Source organism: Aethalodelphis obliquidens, unplaced genomic scaffold, assembly GCF_003676395.1.
Source record: "Aethalodelphis obliquidens isolate GAN/ISIS:26980383/991018 unplaced genomic scaffold, ASM367639v1 scaffold51, whole genome shotgun sequence".
Taxonomy (NCBI): Eukaryota; Metazoa; Chordata; class Mammalia; order Artiodactyla; family Delphinidae; genus Aethalodelphis; species Aethalodelphis obliquidens.
In genome coordinates this window covers 504,395-529,209 of record NW_020837995.1, presented here as the reverse complement: position 1 = coordinate 529,209, position 24,815 = coordinate 504,395, and the positions used below count along the sequence as shown (strand labels likewise).

The following is a 24,815-nucleotide window of genomic DNA, read 5'->3' as shown; positions in this document are numbered from 1 at the left end:
CTCAGATTTTCAGTGTTTCCCACACACATCTCCAGCTCACCCTGTCCTGGAAGAATCCTGCTGCTGCCACCAGATTCCAGGACTTCCCACGGAGTCCTGGAGATAATCTGGAGTAGTGGGGGAAGCCATCCCCAGCTCCCTGAGAACTGGCTCAACAGGTCTCAGGGTTGTTAGGCAGGCCACCTGAATAGGGGAATCAGCAGCTGCTTGGCTTCTGTTTTTTTCTCCTTTCCTTTCAACTTTCTCAGCTCCCTCAGAGTTCACTTCATAAATTTCTCTCAAGAGTTGATTCCCCTCAGGCCTGAATCTATCTCCACCTTCATATATCCAGGCAGGAGCCTTCAGTTTTCCCTTAGGCCTTGCTGTTTCAGAGCTAGAGCAACTTTCTTTGTCCTAAAACTCTCAGTCCCTCTCCTATAATTTATATCAGGAAACAGGCATAGTCAAAAGTTATAACAGTATTGATGTTGTAATACTAGAAATCTTCCTTCTAGACATTTCCATGCCTGGAGCTATTTTTCTGGGGTTATGGGAGAGGGGAGTCCCCCTCCTCTGCTAGTTCCCACAGAGTGCTGGCAGCTCCACTTCCCAGGCCCTCCTCCTCACCCCAAGTGGCCCCAAATCCCCTCTGAAAGGGTGCAGTTCAGGTATCAGCATAGCAACCTATAAGACTTGAGGTGGGGTAGAGAGGGTATGGAAGACTTAGATCAAATGTCCTGAGTGAGGCAGGACCAGATTGTCCCCAACACAAAACAGCCGGGGAGAGCTACCATAGACTCCCTTTTTGGATTAGAACAGCCCCAGATGAGAACTAAGACTCCACAGCCCTTGGGTTAGTCAGAGCATTCAAAAGGAGGAGAAGACACAGCACCAGGCTGTGCCTGGCAGGGAGTCCGGAGTTTCTGATTTCTAAATTCAGGAAGGCGTCAGCCAGGGGAGGGGCCTCCATGTAGGGGAAGGGCGGGAAGCTGGGGCTGAGCAAGTTTTCTATGCAAGTCTGCGCAAGAAGAGGCCACACAGACCAGAAGACCCAATAGCCTTCTGAAACGGAGACGAGTGGAGGCTCTGGCTTTGACCACCTGAGACCCCACTCCTGCTGCGAAGATTGTCACTCCATTTGTTATCCTGAGGCCTCTACTTACCCTGTACCATAAGGATGGAGCCACTACTAGGAGTAAAAGTTGGCTGCCTGTTTTCCCTGCTGGTTCTCACTCTGGTCTGTGGCCTTTTCCCCATCTGCTTCAAATGGTTCCAGACTGCCACAGGTACAGCCCGACCATGTCTTTGTCCCCATAACCTAAGTCTGACTCAGCCTTGTCACCCTGTCCTGATATCTTGCTCTGATTCTCTCATCATCCCCAAGCTTGGGACATGGGGTGCTGCCTGTGGCTCTTTAGTCATTGTTGTCTGTCTCCTCTTTGCCAGCTGGATTGTAACTCCTGCTGTTTACTAGGTCGTCACCGCCGGGTCCTCAGCCTCCTGAGCTGCACTTCTGCTGGCGTTTTCCTGGGAGCGGGGTTCATGCACATGACTGCTGAAGCCTTGGGGGGAATTGAATCAGAGATCCAGAAGTTGGTGATACAGGTGAGCAGCAGAGTTGCTGAGCTGCAGGGCTGTGAGGCCAGAATGATGAACAGAACCAGGGAGAGTAATGAAGAAAGGGGGAAAGTAATGAAGCCAAGGACACGGGAGGAACAACAGGGAAGATGACAGCTCTTGCGCGGAATGATGGAAACAGGTCAGATTGGCCTTTAAGGAAAGTGATGGAGCCGAAGGCACAGGACAGGAAGCTGAGCTGCTCTTTCCCTCGTCTAATTTGTGCTTTTTTTTCTCCCTAGAACAGCACAAACAGTGAGGGGAATTCTGATGATGCTGATTCAGCTTATGTAAGTATCTCCCACCAGCCCCTACCTGGAGAGTAAGGAGAACCAGAGATGCCTTTAATGCCCAGACCTTTTTGAGAGGATTTATGTGTGGAATTCCAGGAATTCCTTCTGCTCCTCAGCTGCGGCATTGTGGGGGAGAAGAGGAGCCACCCAATCCTTTTGGGCTTATGAAACCCCAGAAAGAACTCTTGTTTAGCCTTCCATTCTTTCTCTGGACCCTTTGACATGCTTCATATCATTTTCCCATATTTTTAAACCTACTGATATTGTTTCCCTTAGTCCCTGTGGTATTCTTGTTGTCGAATGTCCGTGTCTACTCCTGGCTTCATTTCCCTTTTTTTCGTTCTATTACCACACTTCCCATTCTCTTCAGTCTCCCAATCCCATGTCCATCCAATGCAATTTCTTCCCTTTCTTTCCCATCTCACAACCCCTCTTTCTGTTCCTAGATGGAGTATCCCTATGGAGAGCTCATCATCTCCCTGGGCTTCTTCTTTGTCTTCCTTTTGGAGTCACTGGCATTGCAGTGCTGTCCTGGGGCTGCTGGAAGATCAAAAGTGCAGGAGCAAGAATGGGGTATGGCTAATGTCCTTGAACCCCATAGCCACGGACCTCTACCCTCACCATCACGAGGTCCCCTGCGAGCCCTCGTCCTCTTGCTCTCACTCTCCTTTCACTCCGTGTTTGAAGGTCTAGCTGTGGGACTGCAGCCAACAGTCGCAGCTACCGTGCAGCTCTGTCTTGCCATCCTGGCTCACAAGGGGCTCGTAGTGTTTGGTGTAGGACTGCGGCTGGTGCAGGTAGGCACTGGATCACGTTGGGCCATGCTGTCCATACTGTCGTTAGCTCTCATGTCCCCCCTGGGCCTAGCCCTAGGGCTGGCTGTGCCTCAGGGAGTCTCTGAAGGGGGGCAAGGCTTGGCCCAGGCTGTGTTAGAAGGCATGGCAGCTGGCACCTTCCTATATGTCACCTTCCTGGAAATTCTGCCCCGGGAGCTCGCAGGTCCTGAAGCCCCTCTGGCCAAGTGGGGCTGTGTAGCTGCCGGTTTTGCTTTCATGGCCTTTATTGCCTTGTGGGCCTGAGAGATTCCTGACTTTTCTGATGGATCTAAGATGACCTCCCTACCCCCAAGAGATGCCTCCCAAATGACCTTAGCCCTCTGACATTTCTTCACTGAGACAAAGTGACATTCACGAGGCATCATTCCGTAACCTGGACCCCAGCTTTTCGCTACGCGAGATGCCATTTCTCATGCAGGACTGAGAAAAGGATGTTTCAGTTGAGTGCCTGTAAATTGGAGGACTGATATAAAGACCATCACTCCAGATTTGACTCTTGTCCCGTTTATCCTACTGTATGTAATAAAATGTCCATTTTATCCTTCCCCTTCAGCCATGCTATACTTCATTTCTCCGGGTTGCCTAGGAGGTACCTGGTACAGGAGGTGGTGGAGTGGAGAGCAGGAAGGGTGAGTGTGGGATGCAGTCTTCTTTTCTGGAATTGGGCCCTCAGCCATTCTGTCAGTTGCAGGCCATGCCTCTCAAGACATGGGAGCGTTGCTGAAATTCCAACAACCTACTACCACCTTATGTACAGGTGTTGAGAAACTGAGCCAGAGTTCCCAGCATTTAGAGAGAAGAGGTTAAAAAACAGAAACCACAGGAATCCAGATTTTTTTCCTATGCTAACCACACCCACCCCACTCCCAGTCTCCCACAAAGTGTCCAACAGACTCTTGAGATAAGGCTAAATGGAGCCTATTTCCATCTGGTTCCTACGTTTCACGCTGAGCCCTGTGTGGCTTCAGGGCCACTCTTGCTCTCCCTCCAGCTGCCTTGTGCTGAGGGATTAAGAAGCAGTGTGCTTGGAGAGGGAGAAAGGCAGCAGAGAAATGCCTGGGGTGATCGCTTGGCTCTGCCACGACTTAGCGCTTTTCCTTCTGCATGCCTGACCTGCCGCTAGGGCTCCAGCCCCTCCCTGCTGGACAGTTTGCCTTTCAGTTGAGTAACTCCCACAATGTGTTGCTTCTCTTAAAAGCTGCTAAGGACATATACATTATGTGCAACTGAGGAGGAGCAGGGTGGCTGTTGCCCAGCCCCTGACCCACGAGATGGAGGAATATATCAGACTTAGTGGAGAAATTGGGAAAGAGAAGGTGTGCCCTGTGAGCTCAACAGCTTACCACTTTGCCCCTTCTCATATTTTCGGTGTGGAAGCCCAAGTGGCCTTAACACGGACAAGGTCTCCTGAGTTTCATTCTTGTCTCAGTCTGTCCTCTGTTCATCCCATTCCCCTCCCCATAAATTAAGATACACAAACCTCCTCACCAGCCCAGCGTACACACACAGGGATCAGTGAGAAGGCAAGCTTCAGGCAAAGCTAAATAAAAATGTCTGACATGGGAAATAACTTCCCGGAAGCACCATCCTATTCCATTTTCCCTTCAGTATTAAATGCTCTCACATGGAATACACTCACAGGTAGTAATAATAGAATTTCTACATTGAGCACCTGGCACTGCGCTATTGCTTTCACATACATTATCTCCCCTTCCCAACCCTGCCAGGTATATCTTATCCCTGTTAAGTCTAGGGAAGTGCATTTAGAAAAGTGAAATGACTTGATAGCTAGCTGGGGTTCAAACCCGTGTTTCTGTGATTCTAAGAAAAGCTCAAGATGTAGATTCCCTTCTTCCTTACCTTTCCCTCCCCATCTTCTTCGTTAGGGTCTCATAAGAAAGCAGAGAACACATTGGATAAGTGAGGCAAGTTTAATAAAGGGAGTATATAGAAAGGTTCGGGCAGGGCTTAGAGCAACAAGGGATGGTGTAATTCCCTGGGGCTGCATAATAATGCTGTTACCTAGGCTGAACAGAGGGAGCAGTTACCAGAAACTAGAGGGCCATCCAGTAAGAGGTGTGGCCTTGGTGCAGGGATGCAAGCAACCTGCAGGGACCTGACCAGGAGGAAGCCAGAGGAATACCCTCACTCTCCTTCTACTCTCTGACCTACTGCCAACGTCTCCTGTCGGCCATACCCAAACCAAGAATGAAAGAAGCCAAACCAAAGAAGCTAAGGACGAAAATGTCTGTTGGTGCACTGCAGACAGGTTAGCCTTGTGAGGTGCAGATCCTAAAGAAGTCTGGGGAGGCAAACAGAAGACGTCCCACACACCATCGATTCTCTGCTGCTTTCAACTCCAGTGATCTTGCCCAGACTTTGGAAGGAGAAATTGGGAAGGACATGATTATATGGCAGTTAGAGAGCTATTTCTGGTACAGAGGATTTGTATGACTATAGAAAGGAGGCTTGAGGAGAAGCACATTAGATTCCGAGGCTCGGGCTTCCCTGGTGGCGCAGTGGTTGAGAGTCCGCCTGCCGATGCAGGGGACACGGGTTCGTGACCCAGTCCGGGAGGATCCCACATGCCGCGGAGCAGCTGGGCCCGTGAGCCATGGCCGCTGAGCCTGCGCGTCCGGAGCCTGTGCTCCGCAACGGGAGAGGCCACAACAGTGAGAGGCTCGCGTAACGCAAAAAAAAAAAAAAAACCAGATTCCGAGGCTTTTCACATATTTCTGGGTCACTAATGCTATCAGCATTTGAGGTCAGTGAGCAGAGGCTGGAGATTTCAAGCATGGGTGGGTCATGCATTTTTTTGCCCCCTCCCATCCCAGGGGCCTGTAGATTTCCCTGTAGCCTCTGCTTTCAGCCATCCTTCCAATGACCATTTCCTTTTCCTTTCCCAAGATCCTTACCAACCAGGACTGGAACCATCTTTAGTTTGAACTATATTGTATCGAGAGCTAGAATAGAGCTAGGGAATGCTGCAGAGAGAGAACATCAGGATCAGAAAAAGGAACAATCTTGATCATTTTCGAAAGCTCTGAATCTCCAGCAAGGAGCCAGAGAGGGCTCTAAGGGAGCGGAAGATGAACGTGATTTCTGAATGAGCTGGAAATGAGGAAGAATGGAATAAGAACAGGCATGAGAACCATGGGACAGGAGGGACAGCTGAGTCAGCTGGGGCATGGTGACTAGAAGCCAGATTCAGGAGTGAACCTTGATTGTCTCATCCTTGAGAGATAGGTTGTAACTGAAGGAAATTAGAATCATGAGAGTTGAAAGATAAAAATAGGAGCAAAGATATACAGGTTAGGAAAGCAGATAAGAGGGGAAGCTGGTTGGAATAGTCACAAGAGAGTTTATGTGAATCAGTTTTCAAGTCTTCTCAACTCCTGTGTCCGTTCCCCACCCCTCGTTCTCCACCCCATCTATTTTTTTTATATTTAAACAGAAACAAAAACAAAAGAATGAGACCTCCAATTGCCCTCCCGCTTTGAGCCAGCTTTCCATTTCTGCACCAATAAATGATTTTCTGAAGCAACCGCCTGGAGCTTTCCACCTTTCCTTTGCTTACAAGTTGAGGATTGGGTTTGGATATTGCAGTTGTAAGATAAGAATTTGTGAAGAAGGGGAGACGGGGAACAGCATCAAAGGGAAACCAGAGTTTTGTGAATACCCCAGAGCCAGGCAGGAGGCCAGTTAGAGAACACACGTCAACAAGATACACCCAGGAACAAAAACCAAAGAGCTCCAGACTAATTCTTAGGAGACAATTCATGCCACTTCGCCCTCCCCTGAACGACAGCTTTCCAGTGTCTTGTCTCCCTCACCAGAGGAAACGGTCCCTGGCTCTGGGTGACAGGGTACAAGAAACAGCTGCCAGATTTGGAGTGGGCTGGTACGTGTGAGTGTGCCGACCGGCCAGATACCCTCACATTCCCCCCGCTGACCTGAGGAGGAGCCCATGGTTACTAGCAAAGGTGAAGCCAAAGGGGTGCAGACAGGGGTTATGCCCACCCCCAGTCTGTGGGGATGCTTAAGGACTAAATCTAAAGACGCCAGTTGTCAATCCTTTCCTTTTTATTTCAGTTTTATTCTGAGTTACTGTCTTTAGACTCACTGAATGTCAAAAACAGAAAGCATTCTACTTTTACTGTATATTTATCCAACTGGCCGAAAATTCTGATGTTGGTGAGGAGAAAGTGTGCAAACGACTACATTGTTGTGGGCATGGTTTACCCTGACCACACCCCTGGCCTCTGGTCAGAATAGACTCTCACTTTCCAGTTAGTCCTAAAATCTCTCTAGAAAGGTCATGTCTCCCACTTTGGCTTTTCCCTATTAGAGGAGTACTCTTTAAAGCTTAACATCTATCCCTCTGGCTGTAGTTTCACTGCTTTGTGTGTTCCTTTAGAGAATCACCCTTTAATATCTCTTTATGAGTTCCAGAATTTTCAAGCTGACAACCCAAGGCTCTCATGACCGTGTTCTTCTAGTTTTAATCTCCTTCCCATAGCACCGTTGCTTAGCTATCTTGGGCTTCTGTTCCTAAAGTCAGGGAAACATTCCTTGAAAATGAGAGGAAGGGAGAAACAGAGTCCTAAGCCTGAAGCCGAGACAAAAGGGCGGTAGTTTGCGGTTCAACATCTGTGAAGTCACCCCACCTCTCCTCTGAGCCTCTGAGCTCCGATCTTGAGAATGGGCAGGAGCCACAGACCACTGCTGACCATGGTATCAGGCCCTCCCGCCATAGCTACTGCTAGAATCACAAAGAACAGTGGGGGACTCAGGAAGGGACCTGGGAGCTGGGGAAAGTTAGGAAGAACCATGCCAACCACAGGGGGGCACTGAATCCCCATGGGCTAGCCTGGAGTGTGCAGGACCAGCAAAGTAGAGAGGTCAGTCAAGGACAGCAAAGCCCTTCTCCCTTGCTCCCAGCAGACAGCATCTCTCCCTCTACCTAACTCTTGGGTTTCTTATAGATGCAGAGGCATCTGTAGGAGAGAGAGACACACAGTCACCACCCATTTCACACACATCCTCCATGACAGATACATACACACGCTCTCTCCTATGTACGCACAACTGTAATTTACTCCCTCTTGCAGAGCTTACCTTAACAGGGCTTCCCTGGTGGCGCAGTGGTTGAGAGTCCGCCTATCGATGCAGGGTACGCGGGTTCGTGCCCGGTCCGGGAGGGTCCCACATGCCGCGGAACTGCTGGGCCCGTGAGCCATGGCCGCTGAGCCTGTGCATCTGGAGCCTGTGCTCCGCAACGGGAGAGGCCACAACGGTGAGAGGCCCGTGTACCTCAAAAAAAAAAAAAATTGAAAAAAAAAAAAGATTACCCTAACAGTGTTATCTTTTCAGGCAAATGTACCGAGAGGACCTGCCTTCCCTTCCATAACGAGCAACAGCAGCTATTGCCGGTCAAGGCTGTGAGTTCTTTGCCTTTTCCTCATGTTTATCTAGGAGCTGTTTGGTCCACTGAGTCCAATGATGCTGTTTCTTTTCTTTAGTGTGGCATTTAAGCACTGCTTGCTGTCTGCCCTGTGTGTGGTTAGCCAACACCCTCACCATCAATAACTAGCTCTATAACTTGTATAACTCTGCTGGTCACCTAATACTGCCCCCTTCTGCTCCTGGCCTACTGTATTTAAAATAGACTTGGTCCTGGGAGAGAGAGTGAGGAAAAGCTCAAGGTTCAAGAACATATTCCATGCTCCACTTTTATGCCAGTGTGTTGGCACCAGACACCAAGCTGCATTAGTCCTCAGCTCAGTTCCACTGAGGAAACTGCCTGTGGGGTTTCTATAAGGCAGTCTGGCAAATGACCTTGTAATAGTCTACCCACAATCCTCTTGCCAATAATGCTATATGGTTCCGTCTCATTTTTACTTCATTATTATTTTTTTAAGTGTTGGGTGTTCGTTGCTGTGCACGGGCTTTCTCTAGTTGCAGTGAGCGGGGGCTACTCTTCATTGTGGTGCGCAGGCTTCTCATTGCAGTGGCTTCTCTTGTTGCGGAGCACAGGCCCTAGGCACGTGGGCTTCAGTAGTTGTGGCACGTGGACTCAGTAGTCGTGGTTCACGGGCTCTAGAGCGCAGTCTCAGTAGTTGTGGCACACAGGCTTAGTTGCTCCGCGGCACGTGGGATCTTCTCAGACCAAGGCTCGAACCCGTGTCCCCTGCATTGGCAGGCGGATTCTTAGCCACTGCTCCACAAGGGAAGCCCTCATTTATACTTCTTGTGCCCCAAGAGCCCAAGAATCAGCCTGCATCAGCCACAAAATATCTGAAGTCCTCTTGATGATTGTTCATACTTGAAAAGCTTCTCAGAGAATCACAAACATAGTCTAATTAACTCCCTGATTCAAAGGAGAGATTTCTGAGAGGAAGTCTTTTTTTTTTGGCTGTGACTCTCCTGAAGGAGTCTTCCTATTGGGATCAACTGTGAGCAACCCAACGCCTCTAGCAACTGCATGAGGCCTGGTCTACTGATTGTATCGAACCATCTAAAATGGAATCTGGTGACCCTAGGGAGGATCCTGCCAGAAAATGAGTCACGAGATGTCCTTGAACACTTAGTCAGCTTTCTACGCTTCCTTCTTTAAGATCACGATGTTGGTGACGTCTCTGAAATCCTGTGGCATTTCTCAATGGTCCATTCCACAGATATGAAGTATCCTAAGATCTGAGTAGCTCCTCCCACCCCAAACTTGAAAATACTATCAATATCGAGGACAATACCATCCTATTGGAATAGGGACCAGTAACTATGAGGTCACATTTTGTGGTGTGTCTATGCTATATATGCCCTCTCCCATGGTTTTTGTCACTTTGAGAAGAGAATGTGAGAGCTGGGCAGGGAGAGGGCAGGAAAGGGGCATGAGGCAGGCATACTCAGACAAAGAAGAAGAATGGAACTCGGATTCCTCTACAGTTTATTGTTACAGCAGAAGTTGTGGGAGACAGGAGGGCGCCCCCCACACATAACGCACTGTGGTCAGAACCCCAAGGCAGCCCTTCCCACCGCGATGCCAAACCCCAAGCAGCCCTGCCCAGCTTGGCTCCCTCCCCGCCTCCCACTCTAGACACACACTGTCTAGACAGCTACCAAAGTTAGAGCAGCCAATGGCCCCAGCCCCCTTCCTATTGCCCAGCTCCAATCCTTCTGTCACACTTGTTCACTGCCCACCACTTCCCATTCCAGCTTCCATTTCCACACTGAATGTTTCTGTCACATCCTGAGGACCACGAACCCATAAGCAGTTCTCCCGACACACATTCATTTAGGCCCATGCCCTTCAGCAGTCTGAAGGGTTCATGAGAAGCCATATCAGCTTTGGTGAGTGGTGCCCCGGCCCCGAGCCCCCGACTCTTGCAATATGGCAAAAGGAGGCAGAGTCTGGAGGAGACGCCACGGACAACTACAACAACCTCTCATCCCTTAGCTACAGACACCCAGAGTGGGGAGAGGGGATACGTGCCTTCTCTGCCTTAACACCATGATGGAGGGGGGGTCATTTAGGGGTCTGGGTCCCTAAGAGATATTAGGACATCTCTCCCAGGAGCTGAGGGGAATCACAGGTTAGAGGTCAAGGTTAGGGTAGCAATCAAAGATCAAGTTCCTCTCCACACACGATCTGCCCCGCTTCCCTTGCTCACTCTGGCCCAGTGCCCTACGCACCTCCCAGGTTAGTGCTGGGGGAGATGAGGGCTGGGTCCTACACCCAGGGCAACAAGGGTCATTCAACAGGAGACCTCCATGGTGTGCCCTGGGGGCCCTGAAGGGAGAGGCCCAGACTCGCTGCTCTGGGACAGGGTGCGAGAACGGGATCGGTTGCCATCCAGGGATGCGGCACTGGTCAGGGAGGCTGTGCGCGACCGGGACAGGCGAGTCATGCATGACGAGGCCACTGTGGAGACAGGAGGAGAAGCAGGCAGTCAGAGAGGAGAGGGGAAGAGAGGCTGGGAACTCAGAGTGGGGTGCCTGGCTGGAGATGAGAGTTATAGATGGGGCCAGGGGGTCAATGAGCTTGATTTTGCAGATGGTTGTAAATCCAGGAATAAGCCTAAATGGGTTGCTCCCCTCAGCGCCCCTCCCTCCTCCTGTGCCAACACCCCTTGTCCTCATGACAGCCTCTGACCCACATACTCACTATAGCCCATGCCTTGCAGGAAGTACTTGAAGGCCTCGGTCAGCTTGCCTGGCTGTAAAAGTAAAATGAGGAGAGGGAGACAGCGAGGGGAGGTTAGAAGCTGAGCTAGAGCTCACGGCCGTGGCACGTTAGAGATGGGGTGTGTGGCAAAGCCTATCGTTCAGGGCCACTAATAGCCCACCCCACAGATGGCAGGGGTACTCACCTGAGTCAGCTGGGGCTGACCTCCGGAGTCAGCCATCTGTTCAGGAGACAGCCATCCAGAAAAAGTGATACACACATAAATAAAAAGCCATGCCGAGAGGTAGAAGAGGGTCTCTCTTCCCCAGGTTCCCCACTCCAGGCCTTTAGGGTGTTTTTTATTTTTTTTTTACTCCACCCACCCACTTGCTCCCATGTAGGACCCTGGAAGCCTAGCAGCTGGATGTAGAGAGGATCTATGGCTCTGGACAGGGGGCCAGGAGTCAGGCTGGGCGTGGAGTACGGTTACTGACCTTGAGGAAAGAAGTCTGGGTGGGGTCCAGTTTTGAGTTACATTCCACCTGGAGTAAGGAAGAGGCTGAATGAATGAGGCCACACTCCCTGTGGCCCCTCTCAAACAAGGAACCCAGGGACCCAGACCCAGTTTCTTTCTTATCAGCCCCCTACCCATCTCCTTCTTACCAGGAATCAAACTCTTATGCCCCAAAGTTGCTCTCCCTGTCCCAAACAGAGCTTGCCTCTTGGCAAGACAGCCCTCTGACTGCCACCCTCCCTCACCCACCCCAAGATTCCCTACTGACCACTGCATCTTCATGGGGTGCTTGGTCTCCTACCACCAGCATCACAGGGCACCTAGAGGCATAGTGTCGAGGAGTCGGCGGTGAGCCCCTGGCACTCCCTCCCCCGTCTTCTCCCAGAAGAGCAGCTGGAAGATGTTGGCTCCAAAGAGGAAACAGCCTTTTGAACCTCACTGACCCCACTAACAGGGTTCAAAGTGGTAAGACCTAGAGGGTCGTGATTTGCTAAATAGGATGGAGCGGGGGGGCAGGTGACAAGAAAATTCCCTGGCAAAAGACTCTCCTTCTAAAGGATGGAAGCACCTAGGGAAGATCCAGGGAGAGAGGCAAAGCTTTATCCCTTAAAGTCTTACTTGAGGGTGATATCGCTTCCACGCTCAAAGTTCAGGTCTCGGCGACTAAAGAGGGTGCAAAAGAAGAGTAGGAATTTTAGGCAAGTAGTGCTATCCATCCAGACAGAAGCCAGGTCCCCCGTGAGGAAGTTATCTTCCTCCCCAAAATTAGAGTCAAATATTGGTGATTACAGGTGGGAACTGAAGGAGAAGGTGGCAGACAGGCCTCAAGCATGAGCCCTATGGTCATTTGTGCCCAAGGTCCCTGGTCAGAGGGCAGTGAAGGGGATGAAGGGCACAAAGACACGAGATCATCTAACTTCTGCGAATCCAAAAATCTAAGGAAGTAACAGGAGCAAGGGGACCGGCTCCTCATAATTCTCCCCCTTGGGTCTGTCCTGCAGCTGCCCCAGCTCCCCACCGAATCCTGCCCGCCTTGCACGGCCTACTTCCCAGCCTCCCCTCCCCTTCTCTGTGCCTCCCACGACCCCCGTTACTGCTTCTACATTTCTCTTACATGCCCACTCACTTGTTGTAGCTGTTCCAGTACAGTTCAATGTTCTCCAGGTTGGGGGCATGTGTAATGATATTTCTATACTTCTGTATCAACTCAGAATTTCCAGACAGCTCTTCCTGAAGGAAAGAAGAGGGAGAATAATTAGGGCTGGGAAGGGAAGTCAACAGTTACTGGATGCGAAGAGGCAAGCCCTCTTCCCTCCCCGGATCCTATCCCAAGTAAGGAAGTCACCCCAAGCATTCCAGTCCCTGCTGGTCCCCTCTACTTCTTCCATCTTCCACAACCACTTACCTGGCTGAAAAGATGTCCAAGGATCATCTCCGGAATGGAAGAGGTGAGGCCTGTTAGCTACGTGGAAAGGGCAGGTAAGAAAGCGCAGGACATTAGGTGGAGAAGAGACCTAGGCAAAGTGACATGGCTTCTTTCCTGCTCCATCCTCCCTCCTTGAAGCTCACAGGCCAATCAGTTATGTTGTTAGAGCCTGAATGGACCCATACGGGGGAAGCCCGCCCTAGATCTCAGCGCACAGGCCCCTCCAAACCTTGTGGGCTGCCCAGTCCATCCAGCCCTTGGCATTGGGATCGATGTTGATGAGGACAAGACCCTCGACAGTATCCGGGTGGGTAAGCTGAGGGGCAGTAGAAGCAATGGAAATCAGAGGCATACATGGCCTTACCCCTCCCCGGTGAGCTCCATCCACCCCAGGCTGCACGGGGCCTGTCTCCCCACCCTCTTACGCACGTCCTCCCCCTAAGCACACACTAGTAAACAATACTCTGCCTGGGCCTTGGACCTGCCTTTCCCTCGTCTGGGGTTTTTTATTTCTTACAGCATATCGCGACAGGACGTAGGCCCCAGCTCCAACACCGACTCCAATTATTGTGAAGAAACTGTGAAAGGGAAATGTAGGTCTAATGGGTCCTGGTGTCCAAAACTTTGACTCTCCAAACTCCTCACCCTCCTTCCCAAGGCCACGGGCACAAAGGACAGAAAGGGACCTTCCTTTGGGGGATGCTGTAAAAGAAGGTGCCAAGGAGCTAAAAATGGACACTGGTGGTCAGCGTCAGTCCCTGAAGTCTTCCCCCAGCTCCCTCTGGGAGAGTGAGTGTCTTGAAAAGAAACACCTGTTCGCCAACCAACCAGACACTGTTTCTTATGTAGCTGTTTGTCCATCCTCAACTTTCAGGAGCTAGTTCAACTTGTTCTGTTTTAGTTCCTGGTTCCTCTAGAGGAACTGGGAAGAAGGGAACTTGAAGCAAGATGTTAAATAAAAGATACAACTTTAGTGAACAACAGGAAGAATGGGGAGAAAGAGAGCCAAAGGGTGAACCAGAGCTGCCCAGGGCCCTGGTGCCCAGGAAAAGCCAAGCCAGGGACAGAGCCCAGCATCATCAGCACTACATGTGCAGCAAGGAGGCCTTGCCTGGTTTCTTTCTTTTCCTTCTCCCACTCCCCTCACACACAGGGTGCCGAGGGCACCAGGTGTGTGTCTAGAGGAGGCAGAGGGGGTGGGAGGGAAAGAGGTCTGTCTGGTTCCTCGGGGATTGTGCCACCCCCTCCTCTTTCTTCTCTAGCTTCCAGATCAGAGAAGCCCCTCCTCAGCCTGAGGCAGGGCCAGGCACACAGCTTCCTTTTCTTCTCCTCTATCCCTTAGGGCTACTCTGCTGACTCAAGTCAGTTTTCCACACCCACCCACTTCCTCTCAACAATCAGATTGGAGCGTGGAGAAAGGAGGGTACTTCTAGTCCACACAGAACTCGCCCAGGAGCCATGGTGGGCACAGGAGCTCTAAGGGCCACCTTGTGCTGGAAAGAGAACTCTGGCTTGGAGGGGTCCCCAGGCCTCTCACTTTAAGTACTGCAGGATGCAAGGGATCATGTCCGCAAGCTGGTCCAGAGATGGGTACTGATATCTGGGGAAGAAAGGAATGTTGAGGAAAATAGCAACCTGCCCTTACGGCCCCCACCTCAAGTATCCTACTCTTCCTCTCCCAGAATTACCACTCGCCCTCCCTTCCTTCTTCCCCGGTCCGATCTTCTCCATGCCTGCCATGTGCCTCACAGTCTGATGAGGAGGGAAGGAGCTAATTCTCACCCCAAAGGGAACACGGGAGCCCCCTCTTCCATTCCAGGGGCATCCACGTGAACCCGCACGAAGTTCTGAATGATTTCCTGCATATCCGCAAATTGAAACAGCGGCTGGAAGCAGGATTTATCTAAAGAGAATCCCCATCGCCCCAACAGTAGAATTAGACAGGGAAAATGTCCCCAAGTCAGAACCCACCCTCTTTCTTTCATACCACAGTCAGGCTAGGAGAGAACTTTTCCTTGACGTGCCACATGGCTCCCTTCCCATACTGACCCTTCCCCTCACACCGACCACCGTTTTACCCTTCCCCGCAGCCTCTTCCCAGAAAGAAATGGGAGGGGAAGTGAAGGTCCTTACAGTTGAGCCCCACATCGTGGTAGGTGAGTATCGCTGGGCGTTTGGGTTTGGGGGTGCCATAGACAGTAAAAGTGATGGGGCCATAAGGTGTCTCCACAGAGTGAGTCTGCAGGAAAACAGGTCACACCATCAGGTAGGAGTTAGGCTAAGAGGAAAAGAGGCAGGGGAGGAACCTCCACAAAAGTCAGGGAGTTGAGGGGAGGCGGGGAAAGAGAGGAGACGGGAACCAAAAAATAGAAACAGGATCGGCAAGAATTCAGTTTAGGTAAAAATGACACTGGAAGATGATTTTGAGGGTGGAAAAGAATAATGAAAGATCGCAGAGCATCAGGGAACTCTGAGAAGGGAGGAGAAGGAATGAAAGGGAGAGATGGGGACAGGAAAGGACTGGAATAGAAGGAGAGGAAGCAGAGAGGTGAGAGAGCCACGTAGCGGCCCTTTCCTTCCTGGGGAGAGGACGGCCCCTCCTCCCACCTGCGGCTGCCCCAAGCTGTTACCTGTCCCTGGTCCAGGAGGATTCGGGCAGCTAACTCAGCCTCCTGGAGAAAGACACACACGGACAGATACACACAGAAACACACAGCCACGCAGAGTCAGACGGAGAGACAGATACAGATAAAGAAAGGTAGGTAAAGAGAACAACAGAGACCAAAGACAGAAAGAGATTGACAAAAAGAGACACGGAGAGGATGAAGGTTAGCGTAGTTACAGGACAGAAGCCTGGACTCTCAATTGTGGTGTATGGGGAGAGAAACGCGGGTAGACGTGGAGAAAGCAGGGGTGTGGTTAGACGGAGATCATGAATTTGGGAAGGTAAGGAGTGAGGGGGATGCCTGAAGGTCTGGAATTCGGCCCTGGGAGTCAGAGGGTCTCTGATAACCTTGGCCACCTCAGGTGTCTGCCCTGGCAACAGCGGCTTCTCCTCCGTGATCTGCACCTCCTGCAGCTCCGCCATGGTGGCCTGGCAGGGTGAGGAAACACGGAGACTGGGGAGGCTGGCTCCATACCCCCGCACCTCCTCGAACAGCTGGCTTCCTCTCTCAGCCCTGGACAATAGGGCGCAGAGGGCCCCAGGAGCTGAGGACTACTCCGGGACACAGAGAGAGCCTTTCCTGCCCCCAACTCCAGATCCAGGCAGCTGGGGAGGAGGGCTTGTGCAGGAGGGCTCAGGACACCACTTCCTTTTAGCCTGGCCATCCCCAACCCCCCTCAACACCCACACCTCCGGACCTCGCTCCCCTGTCCTGGATGGAAATACCAGAGTGGGGCAGCAGTGCAGCTCGGGTGTCCCAGGCTATATTTAGGGGCCACCCCACACTCCTAGTTAGGTAGGTAGGGGGTGAAACTCGTGGCTCAGTGACTCGGTACTCTAAAGATACTAAGGATGGGTAATGAGAGTTCACCATGGACTGTGACCTTCAACTAAAGCCCCAAAGTCAGCAGCGCAAAGGGAAAGGGGCTAAAAATGACCTGAGTAACATGACCAAGAGGGGGAGGGGGAAACAAGAAAAGAAGGACAAGGGACATCTGTGTCCAACTGACTCAGTGCCTCCCTTCCTCTCAAGACTCTTCTTCCTGACTGTGAATAAATTAGCATATATTCAATCTTTGGGACCAGGGCGAGGAGCAGAGCACCTGTGCAGACCAGCACAGTAAAGGGCCAGCAGCCTGGGGGTGGGGTCACTTACTGGGCTCCTATTGGCTGTATGCAGTGGGGTTAAGGGTCAGGGTTCTCACTCCTCCTGGCTCTGGGGTCTGAGAAAACAAGGCAATGAGGTGAATGACATGGGAGACAGACCCTGGGTCTTTTAGGGACAGAAAGCCTAAGCCAAGACCTGGACTACCTGGGTCACCAACCCTTGCCAGGTCACCAACCCTCCCCAATTTGTACCCCCGAGTCCAGTGAACAAGTCTTCCCTAGGCTTCAGCTAGAATCAGTACAGGCTGGAGGGGTCTTCGGAGCAACACAGAGAGCAGGTATCAGTCCAGGCGGGGAGCGGGGAGGGGGGGGGCGGCTGGGAGAGGAGAGAAGGAAGTGCTGATGTGGAGGAAAGAGCATGGCTTGTGTCAGAACCTCTGGATTCTAGTCCGAGGTTCTGCTGCTACCAGTGTGACCTTGGCTCAGCCTGTCACTACTCTTGCCCTCAATTTCTCATTTGCAAACTACAAGTGGGGACTAGGGGATCCCCAAGATTTTTGACAGCTCTCGAGTGAGATGGGGTAGCAGAGCACGGCTGTTTCTCTCCACTATTTAAAAAAAAATTTTTTTTAAGGCTCGTGCCTTCGCTTCTCTCCTCCACCCAGTCTCGATGTGGGTCCGCGAGTGGAGAAGGGGTGAGGCAGCGGAGAGTGAGGGGCGGTCCCACAATCTCTTCCCAGCCTGCCCCGACGACCTGCAAAGGCCGAGCGCCGGCTGGGAAGGGATGAGTAGGACAGAAGGGACTGACTGGGCCCAGCCCCCGGGACCTGTCCCTACGAGTCCCTCCGCTGCGCGTCCGCGTGGGGACTGACACGCTCGCGCGGCTGGCGCGGAGCGCCCTGGACCCCGAACACAACCTCGCGCACGCCCCAAACACGCCCTGCAGCCCGCGGAGCCTCCGCCTTTGTGCGCGGCGGCCCAGCGGCCCTCCCAGCGGGCCCCTTCCCGCGAGCCGTCATCTCCGAGGGATCGGGATCAAACCGCCCTCCACCCGCCACCGGCCCCTTCGGCGCCAGCCAGGCCCCGCGGCCCCTCGCCCGCCCTTCCCCCTACCTGCTGCCGCCACGGCCGCTTCCACCTTCACTTGCCTTTGACTCCCCGGCCCGCCCCGGCTCGGGCTCCCCACAGACCCGCCCCCGGCCCGCCCTCGCCCGCCCACGGGCCGCCGGATCCCAGCAGATCCGCCCCAGACCCCTTGTAAACACGCCCCCCTTCCCCCCGCCCCAGGCTGCCTGCCGCTCTGAGAGGGCCTGTGCTGGGGGCCCGAAGGGAGCTCTAAGGAAAGCAAACTGCTGGGTGCTTCCAGGCTCTGGTCCCGGCTACCCGCAACGGGGCGGCTGTGGGGTACGCGGGGATCCCTTAATCCCGCGGGGGATCCCCACGCCCGCCCGCAGCACTGCCCCCGCCCGTGACCTGGCTCTGCCTGTCGCACTCAGGCTCCTTACTTCGCCCCCAGACTCCGAGGTGGGGACGGGTAAAAGGGAGGCGAATCCAGGGCGCTGGCATCCCACGAATTTGACTCCACCCGCCCGGAAACAGAGTACTAGGTTAAGGGAGGATCGCTGCTGAGGAGGCGGGGGTCTCGCCCGCTGGGAGGGGAAGGTGTGCCTGCGCGGACTGGGCGGTGGGGGCTGGAGGTGGGAGCGTCGAGGGCGCAGGAGTTCCAGCTCGGGGGCTCCCAGGGCCCTTGGTACCTCCTCTCTCTCCGCAGTGTCCCGACGCCTTCTCTCCGGCCGCTCCCTGAGGAGTTGGAAAACAAGGCGGGGAGGGGGGTACGGGGAGTGCGGGGGGCTGCTATAAATAGAGGGAGATCGCGGGAGCGGGGGGGGGGGGGCGGGGAGAGGATGGCCAACGGGGACTCCCGGGTCAAGGCCCCAAGGGGGGGCCGGAGGAGGGGCCAGGGACCCCCAGGGGTTCTGACTCTTGGGTAAACAGGCGCAGGGGTGGAGTTAACTCTGTGGAGGTGGAGTGGGGGCTTGGGGAGGACGCAGTGTCCTGGGCTGGGACCCAAGAGACCCTGTGGCTTCCGAGCTAACCCCTTCTAGTCTGGCCCAGAGGACGGTGAGGCCAGCTCGGCCCGGCGGAATCGCATCGCCCAGGCGCTGGTTTCTCAGGCACTGCTGCGTCTCTCAGGGCCTGGGTGGGTTTGACGTCCTGGACCCCTCACTCGCCCTGCCCTCCCCCCACTTATATGCACCCTCCCTGTGCCCCTAAGAGGAAATCCACCCAGAAGGGGATCGTTATGTGGCTAAAGGGATTCAAAGTTGTCTTAGACAAAAGGACACCAGACTGAATTTCTCCCCACCTGCACCCTTTCCAGGCCCCCTCCCCCCCTGAGGTCCCCACCCTATCCTCCTTCAGCCTGGCTCCCGAGTTGCCATTTCGGGGGCTGGGCCCCAGGCCAGTTGGGAACAATGGCCAATGGAACTGGAGCTGCCAACTGCAACACCAGCTCAGACTGCCCCCACCAAGACCCCCAAATTGCCTGCCCCCTCCTGCCTGGGAACTGCCCACCACCACCACCCTCACCACTCACGACCCAATCCCATCCAAGGAACATCAATGCCCCTTTCATCCCCACTTGGCAGGGTCTATTGGAAAGGAGGGCCCAAGAGGGAGGAGGTGACCCAGAGTAGAACCGGTCAGGATCAAGCCCAGCTTTCAGCAGCCCCACATCTAAAGGATCTCCCCTAGATCCCCCAATTTGGAGCACCCAAGTTTTCCTCCATTCCTTTCCCCTACTCCCTTCATAACTATTTACCCAGAAACTGGCACAGAAGCTGGGTACCCTGGCTCCTCTCCTAGTCCCCTCTCCCCTCTGGATGTCATATTAACACTCTCCCGGACAAGGAAAAGCCTGCTGGAATTGGGACTGTAGATAAAGATGCATAAGACAGAAGAGAGATTTCTCCAGCCCGACTGCAACTGGGGGAGAAAGAGAGCCTAGGGTGAGAGCTTCTGCCGGCAGCCTCCTCTGATGTGTCTAAAGTAGTGTTACTTGGAGTGGGGGAGGGAAGGACCTGGAGGTTCCAGCATCTAAATTCGTCTCTGGGTCAGGATGACTCAGGGGGAACCTGATAAGGGGCCAACGCAGGGGCGTAGGGCAGACGGGAGTTGGGAAATTTCCACTGGGATCTGTTTGCGTCCTAGGCTTGGGGTCTCAGCCTGCCACAGGCAGTAATGAGGCTGCTTCTGATCTAAGATGGGGTTCCTCCTTGTCAGGGCAGGTCTCAGCCTGGCCCAGTGTCAGTGGCCCAACAAGAATACTTCTGTCTCTAATTTCCTTCTCTTGGGCCAGAAGCAGCTTCAAACTATACCTTCCAGTAAGCCACAGTTTTAAGTACCTGCTCCATACAAGCCACTGTATAGATGGAATTCAAAGAAGTGTGATGTCTAGTCATACCCTCTCTAGAGCATAGGATCCAGTAGTTGAGTGAAGGTATAAAGATAGAAAAAATTAAGAAGTGATGTAAATATAAATTAATTGTTTAGACAATAAGTCCTATAGCAATAGTTTCCCACCCTTTTCAAGTGGGAGATCAGAGATTTCCATTTCCAAATGAAGGTTTTAGAATCCCCTGATGGGGACAAACCGTGAATTCAGCAATACTTTCAAATAAATTTGTTCAGTCTTCTGATAATCACAACATCTATGCATCTATGCACCTACATGTGCAAAGCTTATTATTTACTCAACAACCAGTCTTCTGTGTACATACAGATTGCAGAGGTCCTTGCAATAACTCAGAAACCCTTGCCTCAGGAGGCTGCAGCCCACAGGCTAGGAACCATTATCTTAGTATAATTCAGAGGAGGAAAAGGGTTGTTTTCTTTTAAAGCAACCAGTGCTCAAGCTGTTTCATTTTGGGCTTTTTAAATGAATTTATTTTTTACTTATTTACTTTTGGCTGCGTTGGGTCTTTGTTGCTGCGCACGGGCTTTCTCTAGTTGTGGCGAGTGGGGGCTGCTCTCTGTTGCGGTGCACGGGCTTCTCATTGTGGTGGCTTCTCTTGTTGCGGAGCACGGGCTCTAGGCGCGCGGGCTTCAGTAGTTGTGGCTCACGGGCACCAGAGCGCAGTCGCGGTAGTTGTGGCGCAAGGGCTTAGCTGCTCTGTGGCATGTGGGATTTTCCCAGACCAGGGTTCGAACCTGTGTCCCCTGCAATGGCAAGTGGATTCTTAACCACTGTGCCACCAGGGAAGTCCCAGGAAAAGGGTTTTGTTCCTAGGGTAAACCCTATGAAGAGTACAACAATGGAGTACTTGAGTGGTAAGGAGGGGCATTCTATCCAGGCAGAGAGAGATCATGAAGGAAAGTTTTGGGACAGAAATACACAAGTTACTAGGATGAATTGAATAGTAGCTACTATGTGCAAGGTAATTCCCATATATTATCCCCTAATACTATATAAAGTAAGTACTATTGTCCTCACTATACAGATGAAGAAATTAAAGCTGAGAGATGTTTAGTGACTTGCCCAAGGCCACTCAGCTAGTAGATGACTTACCTAAGACTGAAATCCCCAGATTCATTCCACTCCAAGGTTATTCCCTCTCCACTAGGCTTCAGGTAGCTTCTGAAGCATATAATGATTAGGCCATTATGGCCCCAGATGAAGAGTAATGTTGATGAAAGGTGGGTGATGTTTGGTAAGGTAGAGTGGAGCCAAGTGTGAAGGTCCTTGAATGACAGGTAAAAAGGTTTGGCATTTCAGAAAGGTTTGAAGATCCATAGAGTGTTCTTGAGTAGGAGCAATGGATAAATAATTGTTCTGTGAAAATTAATCTGATGGGGGGTTTAAAAGAGATGGATTATGGGGTGGATAGGGGTGAAGCATTTGACTTAGGAAAGAGGTCATTTAGAAGCCAGGATAATCAACTAGATATGAGATGACAGGGACTTGAATAAAGTGTGGGAGGAATAGCAATGGAAAGAAAGGAGTGGATTTGTAAGACAAGGGAGATTATAGGAATCGGTGACTGATTAGATGGGAAGGAGAGGAAAGTCACCAACCTAGTTCCTCTCTTTTAGGGGCCCTGAAGTTCGTTCATCTGTATGGTTTCCAGCCAGAGAAAAGGCCAAAGAGAAACCCCTTCTGAAAGAAGAAACAACACATTTAGAAAAAACTGAATAAAATTATAGCATTACTTTAAAAGAAAAGTCGGGGGGTGGAATTCCCTGGCGGTCCAGTGGTTACTCAGTGCCTTCACTGCCGGGGCCAGGTTCAATTCCTGGTCGGGGAACTAAGTTCCCACAAGCCATGCGACGCAGCCCAAAACAAACAAACAAAAAAGGAACATCCTTGACCTGCACAGAAAATTATCTAGAGTCTGAGGCTCAACCTCACCCTGACCCACCCAGATGTGTGACCCTCCAAGGCCCGTGCTCTTTCCACGTGGGGCCCAACTGTGGAAGCCACTTAAGCTCCTATTACACCTGGTCTGCCAAACCCAGCGGGATTCTCCATGTTGGTCACGAACCTGGGCCTGGAGACTAGAAAACAGGACAATGTTGGACTGATGTCAACCTGTTTCCATTAACTCCTTCCCTGAGCTCTCCTCAGCTTTTGTTGAGGGACAGAGCATAAGGCAATTTGATCAAGACCCAGAGGACTGGGTCAAGCGGGGCTGAAACCATGAGGGAAGCTTGATCACCTGCAGAGATCAGGAGGTTGGCAACATGCTCAATGCAGCATGCAAGGTAGGAACCTAAGAACCCCACCCCCAAAGATTAGGGCTGTAGCAAGGGCTGAAAATTATGTCACAGAAACACTGCTGAGGTCATAGAACTTCCCTCCTCTCCCCAGTCTTCCCACTGCCACATAGTCTCCCCAGCCAGCCGGCTCTCACAGATCTGCACACACTTACTTACAAAGGCTGGGAAGGGTCAGACACCATCTGGGTACTCTCAGGTACACAGAAGTGATGGGGCAGTGGGTGGTGGTGGTGATTATTCAGTATGTAGGATCCACACTAGTATCGCTTGTACTGGGAACAGTAGGTCAGATGGGAATCAGAGGGAAGGGGGGAGGGAGGGAGAGGGAAAAGGGGGTTTGTTCCTGTTGCTGATTCTGATTTTACTTTTTTGTTTTTATAGGATTTACTCTTTTTTTTTCTTAATTAATTAATTAATTTAGGGCTGTGTTGGGTCTTCGTTTCTGTGCGAGGGCTTTCTCTAGTTGTGGCAAGCGGGGTCCACTCTTCATCGCAGTGTGCGGGCCTCTCACTATCGCGGCCTCTCTCATTGCGGAGCACAGGCTCCAGATGCGCAGGCTCAGTAGTTGAGGCTCACGGGCCTAGTTGCTCCGTGGCATGTGGGATCTTCCCAGACCAGGGCTTGAACCCGTGTCCCCTGCATTGGCAGGCAGATTCTCAACCACTGCGCCACCAGGGAAGCCCCTGATTTTACTTGAACCTTCATCATTATTACTCCTTAATCCTCCCTTCCCCTCCTCCCTCACCCCCGAGTCTCCCCCCATACTGTTCTCCCCCACCTCCAGTTGACCATGGCATCAGAAGCAGAAAGAACATTCCAGCGGTTTGCTGTCTTTGGAGGATCGTCAAGCAGTGGCACTGAAATGAACAACAAGAACTTCTCCAAGCTGTGCAAAGACTGTGGCATCATGGATGACAAGAAGGTCACCTCCACTGACGTGGACATCGTGTTCAGCAAAGTCAAGTAAGGGACCAGAGACGGGAGAGGGGGGTGGTGAGTAGAACTAACGAGGTGGTGGGATGCGGGAGGGCTTCTGGCACTGTGCTAGCCCCTGTCCTCAAGGCACTCAGTGTGTAGAGGCCCTGTCTGAGTAAGGGGAGGGTTGGACCTTGGAAGGTGATGAGTTCATGTTCCTGAGTTCCTGAATTTCTGTCTGACTGATCAGGGCCAAGAATGCCCGAACCATCACTTTCCAACAGTTCCAGGAAGCAATGAAAGAACTGGGCCAGAAGCAGTTCAAGGGGAAAAGCCCGGATGAAGCCCTGGAGAACATTTATAAACTCATGGAGGGCAAGGAGCCAGCTACCGCCGGTGTTACTGTGAGTGAGTCTTCATTCCTGACCCCTGACCCTACTTCCCTGAGTCCCTGCTGCTCCTGTGTCCCTTCCTCCATGCCGATGTCCCTAACCCCTGCCAACAGCAGCACTGCAGGGAGATAGGGCAGAAGGCCTCTGGGCACTGTTGGTATTGAAACAGGCTTTAGAGATCATCGAGTCATTTCAGAGGTGAGGAAACTGTGAGAGGAAATGACTTACCCAAGGTCCACAGCTATTTTAATAGTAAAACTTAGACTCATTCCCAAGCGTCCAGGATCTGGGCCAGGCAACTAGGGCCTGGCGGCTTTGGGGGGACACTGAGTGCAGACGACTTGGTACCTGATCCCCACTCCTCTTCTCGCTCTTATGTAAGGTGAAATATCTGACTTCCTCCCTGTCACCCGCCCTCTGCTCCCTACTTGTCCCCTCTCTACTAAAAGCTCTTCCTATTCTAGGTTTCAAATAGGGCCTTCCCAACAGGACAGACTTTGTGTTTTAGGTCTGGGGTTGAAGTCCTCTGGCTGCAGCCTAGTCAAACTAGCTCCTCTGGAAGCAGAAAAATCCACACACACACACACACCTCCCCCCACTTATTCCCATAAACCAGATTTCTTCCTCGCAAGTGGATGGTTCTTATTATAGTTCCTGCCTCCAGCTGCACCTGGGCCCTAAGCAAACAGCACCATGCCAAGGGTTGAACAAGAGCTCTGAGAACTAGTCGAACTGCTAGAAGTTCATCTCTAGAGAAGGGGCGTGACAGTGGAGGGGAAGGGAGAGGGCTCAGACGCCTCATCCTCTGGCTTGCAGAAAGCAGTGACGGTGGGAGGGGTGAGCCACCTGACGGACACCAGCAAGTACACGGGCACCCACAAGGAGCGCTTTGACCAGAGCGGCAAGGGCAAAGGCATCGCGGGACGGGAGGACGTGACTGACAACTCAGGCTACGTGAGTGGCTACAAGGGTGCTGGCACCTATGATAAGAAGGGCAGCAACTAGGGAGTAGCGTCATCTTAGCCTGCCGGCCCTCGACCCTGCATCTTTAACACCGGGAAGCTTGGGGGACAATAAACATCTGTGTGTGCAGCAGCTCATGGGCTCTGTTTTCCACCAGGGTGAGGGAAGA

At 52.2% G+C, this 24,815-nt stretch overlaps 3 protein-coding genes across 8 annotated transcripts; 2 read left to right on the top strand and 1 right to left on the bottom strand.

The window, feature by feature from the left end:
• The first annotated feature begins 63 nt into the window (after positions 1-63).
• On the top strand, positions 64-3,277 carry SLC39A2 (solute carrier family 39 member 2). Of its 2 annotated transcripts, none has more exons than XM_027083721.1 (4): positions 64-1,265; positions 1,454-1,584; positions 1,839-1,886; positions 2,336-3,277. In XM_027083721.1, exons 1-4 carry the CDS (start codon positions 1,157-1,159, stop codon positions 2,966-2,968), a joined length of 921 nt encoding a protein of 306 aa, XP_026939522.1. In that variant the 5' UTR covers positions 64-1,156; the 3' UTR covers positions 2,969-3,277. The 2 variants fall into 2 exon arrangements, with proteins under 2 accessions (XP_026939522.1, XP_026939523.1); XM_027083722.1 differs by having other exon boundaries at positions 1,844-1,886; positions 2,336-2,450.
• Positions 3,278-9,646: 6,369 nt separating this feature from the next.
• NDRG2 (NDRG family member 2) lies at positions 9,647-17,788 on the bottom strand. Of its 5 annotated transcripts, none has more exons than XM_027083709.1 (16): positions 17,715-17,788; positions 16,651-16,717; positions 15,843-15,923; positions 14,963-15,068; positions 14,612-14,732; positions 14,367-14,429; positions 13,347-13,407; positions 13,059-13,145; positions 12,809-12,865; positions 12,530-12,633; positions 12,022-12,066; positions 11,672-11,723; positions 11,384-11,431; positions 11,095-11,130; positions 10,890-10,941; positions 9,647-10,646 (listed from the first exon to the last, which is right to left on the bottom strand). In XM_027083709.1, the coding sequence occupies exons 3-16, from the start codon at positions 15,915-15,917 to the stop codon at positions 10,480-10,482; spliced, it is 1,074 nt and encodes a 357-aa protein (XP_026939510.1). In that variant the 5' UTR covers positions 15,918-15,923; positions 16,651-16,717; positions 17,715-17,788; the 3' UTR covers positions 9,647-10,479. The 5 variants fall into 5 exon arrangements, with proteins under 5 accessions (XP_026939510.1, XP_026939511.1, XP_026939512.1 ...); XM_027083711.1 differs by having other exon boundaries at positions 9,655-10,646; positions 15,852-15,923; positions 17,715-17,776; XM_027083710.1 differs by lacking the exon at positions 17,715-17,788 and having other exon boundaries at positions 16,651-16,911.
• A 3,026-nt stretch (positions 17,789-20,814) lies between these two features.
• Positions 20,815-24,778, top strand: TPPP2 (tubulin polymerization promoting protein family member 2). Its single transcript, XM_027084238.1, has 4 exons — positions 20,815-22,361; positions 23,161-23,339; positions 23,542-23,695; positions 24,500-24,778. Exons 1-4 carry the CDS (start codon positions 22,341-22,343, stop codon positions 24,686-24,688), a joined length of 543 nt encoding a protein of 180 aa, XP_026940039.1. The 5' UTR covers positions 20,815-22,340; the 3' UTR covers positions 24,689-24,778.
• The last annotated feature ends 37 nt before the right edge of the window (positions 24,779-24,815 follow it).